This window comes from Theobroma cacao, chromosome 4 (genome assembly GCF_000208745.1).
Source record: "Theobroma cacao cultivar B97-61/B2 chromosome 4, Criollo_cocoa_genome_V2, whole genome shotgun sequence".
In the NCBI taxonomy this organism is placed as follows: Eukaryota; Viridiplantae; Streptophyta; class Magnoliopsida; order Malvales; family Malvaceae; genus Theobroma; species Theobroma cacao.
Window position 1 is genome coordinate 21,584,533 of NC_030853.1, and position 7,184 is coordinate 21,591,716.

The 7,184-nt window shown below is 34.7% G+C and overlaps 1 protein-coding gene across 1 annotated transcript; it reads left to right on the forward strand.

The window, feature by feature from the left end:
* Window positions 1,066–3,090, forward strand: LOC108661603. Its single transcript, XM_018119062.1, has 6 exons — window positions 1,066–1,251; window positions 1,346–1,449; window positions 1,593–1,764; window positions 1,854–1,976; window positions 2,162–2,929; window positions 3,019–3,090. The coding sequence occupies exons 1-6, from the start codon at window positions 1,066–1,068 to the stop codon at window positions 3,088–3,090; spliced, it is 1,425 nt and encodes a 474-aa protein (XP_017974551.1).

Below are 7,184 nucleotides of genomic sequence, written 5' to 3' on the forward strand. Positions count from 1 at the left end.
CCTTTCTAGTTAAACTAAGGGTGGCTCAATAACTTCAAAAGCTTAAAGCGAAATATTTAATGAGGTTTTTTTTTACTAAAATTAAAAAAAATTATTAAATTTTTATTCTTTTAACTTTTTGAGATGTAAAATTTTTATATTTTTTAAATGGTTAATACAAAATCAACAATTAAAATTTTTAATTCAAATAAATCAACTATCACATAAAATAAAAATAATATAACAATATAATACAAATTAACAATTAAAGTAAAAAAGTCTGTAAATATTATAACAATAGTACCTAATTGTTGAATACTTATTGCAAATCGCAAATAAGATTCACGGCTTTATAAAGATAATAACATAACAGACTTCTTGTGTATTCTTTGAAAAAAAATTGAAGTTAAAGGAAGAAAGAAGAAAGAGCAAATGAGAAAAGAAGAATTTAAAAGTAGATATCATACATTAAAAAAGAAATAATTGGTTTTATATATAAGAGAAAAATTAGTTATTAGAAATCATTAAATATGTTGATTGGAAATAGGAGAAATAAGTGAGAAAAAATAATTATTGGAGATGATTAAATACATATGACTATTAGTTGATTAGAAATAATATAGTATTCTAAAAATTAAAAAGTGATAGAAAATTGAGATTTATTATACACATAATTAAGAAAATGAAAAACTAAATAATTTTATTAATTATTTTTTATTTTTATACATTTTTAATATAATAAATTATATTATAAAATTGTAAAGCCTTTCTAAATTTGTGCTTAAAGCCTTTGCTTGGGTGGCTTTACCACGAGCCGGCCCTGTCTGGTTAGGAAGTACTTTTCTATAACTGTGTAAGGTAGCCATTAAGGCATGAAAATTACAATTTCAATGGTGATAAAGTACTGTAAGAACCAAACATAATATATAATTCGCATAAATCAAGGTACTTGCATTTCCAAATACACATAACCTCCTAGTTTGTTTGCTTGCATTGCAGATTCTATTTGCAGGAGTTTCCAATGAATCTACTTTAATTCCATTTTAAAGCTTAATAGCTAAAATAAGAGTTCGAAAACAAGTATATATGGGGAAGAAACTTGACGCTTTGCTGGGAAGAAACTTCAAATCTTCCAAATTCAAAACTTACGTGAATCTTGCAATCTCAAGGATAGCATTCCTTGAGAAGCAGCATCGAGTCCGTTGTCAACAAGCAAGGTCTGATGTTGTTCAGCTTCTCAACCTTGGCCAGAGGGAACGCGCCCTCCTTCGTGTATTTTGACATGGCAACCTCTTCATTCATCATTATCTTTCAGGCATAGTCCTTTTCTTTATTTCGTTCTGAGTTTATCTTGGTTTCTTATCAGGTTGAACATGTCATCAGGGAGCAAAACATGTTGGATGCATATGTTATGATAGAAAACTACTTCAATCTACTGATGGAGAGGATTGTTGTCCTGCGGAACAACAAGTTGGTTACATTAATTTTCCTGCATTTTCTGTGTTACACTTAAAAATTTCATCCTACAATTATTTCATAGTTTTGCCTTCTCTTTCTACGCTTTTCCTTCAGGAACTTTAAATTTGTGTTTCTTTGCCTTTGCTTTTATTCAGACAATGTCCTGATGAACTCAAAGTAGCCATATCAAGCCTGATCTTTGCAGCTTCAAGATGTGGAGAATTGCCAGAACTACAAAAGATTCGTGGGCTGTTCACATCAAGATATGGCAAGGAACTTGACACTCGTGCTGTCGAACTTCGCAGCAACTGTGGAGTAAATCCGACGGTAAGGTAGAAAACTACAGTTTTCAGGGTTGCAAAGTTTTATCACAAGCAGCCTTTTTATCCTCATGAACATCTCTTTTGGTTTTCGAGATTGTAAAGAAACTATCCACCGGAAGACCAAGCTTGGATAGCAAATTGAAAATGCTGAAAGAAGTTGCTCCAATGCATGATATCAGCAATCTGTTTGAAGGAGGATCTTCTAAAATCTCTGATGTGAGGATTTATAATAACATTATCAGTACTTTTACCATCATTATTGATGTATGATTTTACTTATACATGGAAAGGTGATGGTACGATATCTAAAATTGAATTTTTGTTTGGAATAATGTGATTGGTGAAATTTTTTTTAAAGTAAATTAAGTACAGTTTTAAAATTCTGTCTCTGATGATTGCAGAAGAAAATGGATGCACACAAACAGCAAAGGCAGCCTGAGGGGAAGCCCCAAACATCAGCTAACGTGTATAACGCCAGGCTTGAAGATGCCAACCAGAATTTGGCTTTTAAGCTTAAGCTGGATGAAAAATCTTCTGAAAGAAAGAACGCAAGGAAAGAGTATAGAGATGCCGAGAGTGCAGCTCAAGCAGCTTATAAATTTGCAGCTGAGGCAGCAGAAGCCGCCAGAGCTGCTCTGCAACTCGCACGACCTCATCAGAATGATCCTAATGCTCCAATCTCTTCAAGTCAAGAAACTAATGTATCCGACATTGATGTATCTTCAAAATTTAGACGTCAGGCTGATGGTAGTGCGACTTGGAAGGAAAATAAGAAAGGAAATGTAGGACATGATCCTTACAGAATGAATGCTACAGGCATCCTGAGCACTAAAGCAAGAGGTGGACAGATATCAGATAACAAGAATAGCAGCCATCACAAAGAATCTGAAGAGAGATACAAGATGACAGAATTAGAGACGTTGCTACATGGTTTGTGTTCAGGATCAGGCAGTGGCAGCTTTACCGCATCATTGAAGTGCCCAGAACGTTTCAGTTCAGAGAGGAACCCTAGCCTGCAAACATTTCAAGCTGATCAGGTAAAGCATACTGCAGAAGGAAAATTAAATATGGTAAATACATACAATAAGGACTCTACAGAGAAATATGGTCTAAATCGTCCAAGCTTTGGCAGGAAGCCTCTATCAGTTAGGACTAGACGATCTTATAGGGTGAGAAGCATGTAACTTGCGCGACAAAACCTAACTTAAAAACCTGAGGGCAATATCTCTTGGTTTTTATGCTTCGCGGTATGCTGCAGGCTGTTGGAGAGTTGATCCTGAATCTGGTGGTGATTATCAAGAGGCGGAAATCAACTGTTTTTCTCAAATGATGAAGATGGTTGTTGGTTGACTAAATGATGGCCATCACTGTAGTTTCTAGTTTGAGTTTTATTTGGTTTGTGTAAAACGGTTTTTTTTCATGTCGTTTATAGCTTTATCTTTCCATTAGTTGAAATGGCAACTGCTTGTGCCGTGTGAGTTATTAATTTTGTATTGAACGCATTGTTAGTGTGTCGTTTTGATGTTTGTAGCTGTTGAATTAACAGCCTGTGTGTCCAACTTTACTATTGAGTCTGCACAGAAAACAATTCATTGTTTTCTATGCTTCAGTTGAATCATTCCGGTTTAGCCTCCCAAAGTTGGATCTATGGAACAGTTATTGCTGAAAAATATATATATTTGAAATAAAATAGAAATGATAATGAGTGGGTTTCAATTTCTTCTTTAAAAGCTTCCTCTGTTCTTTGTTTGTTTTAGGGTTCTCTAATTTTCTGGGTTTTATACTTAGTGAGCTTGAATTTTTAAAACTTCAACATGGTATCAGAGCCTTTTTCTTAAGGGATCGTTTTACTGCTTCGTTGCTGATTGGTGTTCTGAAGAAAGAATCAATGGTTACTATTGGTTTTTTTGCTTCAACTCCTCCTACATTTACAAGCTTGAATTACAAAGTTTGGGTTGTGAAAAAGAGATCGTACCTTAAAGCTTTTGACATTTGATATGTTGTGGAGAATGGTGAGCTGCCTGTGCAATGACATACCAATCCATTACTCAGATAAAGCAACATAGCGAGGAGGTTGCCAAAAGGTAGAAAACTTTGATTTGCCTTCAATCAGCTGTTTCTAAGAGTATATTTTTTAGGATTATCAACTTGGAAGATCCTAAACTTGTTTGGGATACTCTGAAAGAGGAATTTTAAGGGAATGAAACAACTAAAATGCATCAGATTATAAACTTAACCAGAGAGTTTGAAACACTGAGAATGAGGAATGATGAAGGAATCCAAGCCTACTCTGATAGGGTTCTTAGGATTGTTAATGAGCTAAGGTTGCTAGGAGAAGTAGTTACAAAAGAGGAAATAGTGGCTAAATTTCTCATTAGCTTACGGGAAAGGTTTGAGGAAAAGATCACTTCCTTAGAAGATTCTAAGGACTTGACTAAGTTAACAGTGAATGAGCTCATTAATAATCTGCTGGCTTTTGAGCAGAGAAGAGCTATGAGGACTAATTATGTAGAGAATGCCCTAGTAAGTAAGACCAAGGGATTGAAGCTTCAAGGTAGTGGTTCTAAGAAGGGTGAATCAAAAGGGAATAAAAGTGGTAACAAAAGTGGTGAAGTGAAACAAGGTAGTGTAGCTGACAAATATCCACTTTGCTTTATATGTAAGAAGAATAATCATACTGAGAAATACTGTTTGTATAGGTCTAACGTGAAGTGTAGGGCCTGCCAACAAATAGGGCATGTAGATAAGGTGTGCAAAGCTAAGAAAACTGAGTCTGCAACTTAGGTTGCTATAGCAAAATAAGTTGACAATGATGAAGAGGTTTTGTTTACGGCTACAATGAGGGGGGTTTCTGGAAAAAAGAGCATTTGGCTACTGGATAATGCTTGTTCATATCATCTCACAGGCAACAAAGATTTATTTTTTGCTCTTGACACAAGTTTCCAATCCAAAGTCAAAATTGCAAATGAAACTTTTATGGAAATCCTTGGTATTGGCACTATGAATGTTGAGATTGCTTCAGGTATAAAATGTATTAATAGTGTGCATTATGTTCCCGAGACTAACCATAATCTATTGAATGTTGGTCAGTTGGCTGATGAACATTATGCTTTGCTGTTTAAAGATCAAGTGGGTACTGTGTTTGATCCTCATGGAGATGAATTGACGTTGGGGCATTGTAAAGATACCAATCGTGACGAGGTTGAAAACCTCATTAAGGTGAATCACCAATCTTGGCAAGGTTGAAAACCCCACTAAGGTGAAAAATAGCCAAAATCCCACTTTGGTTGGCTAGGCCAAAGATATTAAAACTTCTTACTCTTTAAAAAGAGCCTAGAGAAATAAGCACTAATGCTTAAGAAAATATCATTTATTAACTCTTAACTCGAATGTCTCATAACTAAGACTAGGGGTCCTATTTATAGTATTATAGGCCCAAATCCTAATAAAACTCTAGTTATCTAATACAACTAGAATAATAAATAAGAGATTTAAATAAAATAGATGTTCTATTCCTAAATAGAACATGACTATCCTAATCAAATACTAATTCTTAAAAATATTAAAATAAAAATAAGAAAAGAATCATAATCTAAATAAAATAAAAAAATTAAATCCTAAATCAACTAAATTAGCAAAAAACTAAATTTAATAAAATACAATCCTAGGCGCTCATGCTTTATCAATTGTTCACAGTTGAGATGAAAAATAACTACTACCCACTAAACTTAGCTGATACAGCTCACTTAGATTTTTGCAGTGAACATGACTTGTCTGAAACTTGGCACAAGAGGCTTGGTCATGTAAACTACAATGCTTTGTCTTTGATGGCATCTTCGAATTTTGTTGAAGACCTACTTGGAATCACAAAACCAAATAAGCTTTGTCAAGCTTGTCAATTTGGTAAGCAAACAAGGAAGCCTTTTCCCAAGGAGAGCAAGTGGAAGGCTACCAACAAACTTGAGTTGGTTCACACCAACATAAGTGGACCAATGAAAACTTCTTCACTTAATGGCGATAGGTATTATATAATCTTTATAGATGACTTCACTAAGTATTGCTAGATCTTCTTTATAAAAAAACAAGTCAGATGCACTGAACAACTTCAGGAAATTTAAGGCATCAGTTGAAAACTTCTTAGGTATAAGCATCAAAACCTTGAAAAGTGACAATGGGAGAGAATACACTTTAGCTGAGTTTGAAAAATATCTTGAAGCTTTTGGAGTTCATCACCAGCTTACCATCTCATACAACCCCTAACAGAATGCAAAAGTAGAAAGAAAGAATAGAACCTTAGCAGAAATGGGTAGGTGCTTGTTATTTCAAATGAGTGTACCAAAGGCATTTTGGGTAGAAGTAGTAAACACTGCTAACTACATACTTAACAGAGTATATACAAGAGCTTAAAATATGAAAACACCTTATGAAATGTGGTTTGGCCACAAACCAACAGTCTCTCATTTGAAAACATTTGGATGTGTCTGTTATGCAAAGGTCCCAAACAGTAAAAAGACTAAACTAGATCCTAAATCAGTTGCTGCAGTATTAGTGGGGTACAACGAGGTCCATAAGGGTTACATATTGCATGATGTGAAGTTGAAGAACATATTTATTAGCAGCGATGTGATGTTTGATTAGGGGCAAAGTTGTAATTGGATGAATTCATGTAGTGGAAAGGCTAAGGTTGTACCAGCTGCTGATGAAAATCTTGTACAAAATGAGACTGATGATGATCAATTTGACTTGGAAGATGAAAGCAAAGCAGTAAGAGGCACCAAAATTTTATCAGATATTTACAACAGATGCAATATTGCAATAACTGAGCCTTCTAATTTTAAAGATGCATGCTCTGAGAAGCACTGAAAATTAGCCATGGATGCTGAAATGCAGATGATCACCAAAAATGAAACTTGGAAACTGGTTGACAGACTTGTTGACAAGAATGTTATTGGGGTCAAGTGGATTTATAGAACCAAGTTAAATCTTGAGGGTTTTATAAACAAGTACAAGGCTCGACTGGTTATGAAAAGCTATGCTTAAGTTTATGGGGTTGATTATATGGAAACTTTTGTTCCAGTAGCAAGACTTGATACTGTCACGACCTGGAACTCCCATCGAGCCCGTGACAACCGTCGCGACGTCCCGATAGGCACTCATTACCCCGAATGCCGATCGAAACCCCGCAAGGCTTAGCATCAGCTTCTGCATCTCCCCAGTGAGTGACAGTTATTAAATTTCACATTTCAAAAAAAATCATAAGTCATTTTCAAATAAAAACAATAAAATATTACTTTCTGGCTCACAGGGCATTTTCGTCATTTCTCTTCAAAAATACCGAAACTCGTCAAAAACATGGTGTAAAAGCTAAAAATATTCATACATACTTTAAATCAAATAATTGAAGAATAAAATTACTTTTACAAG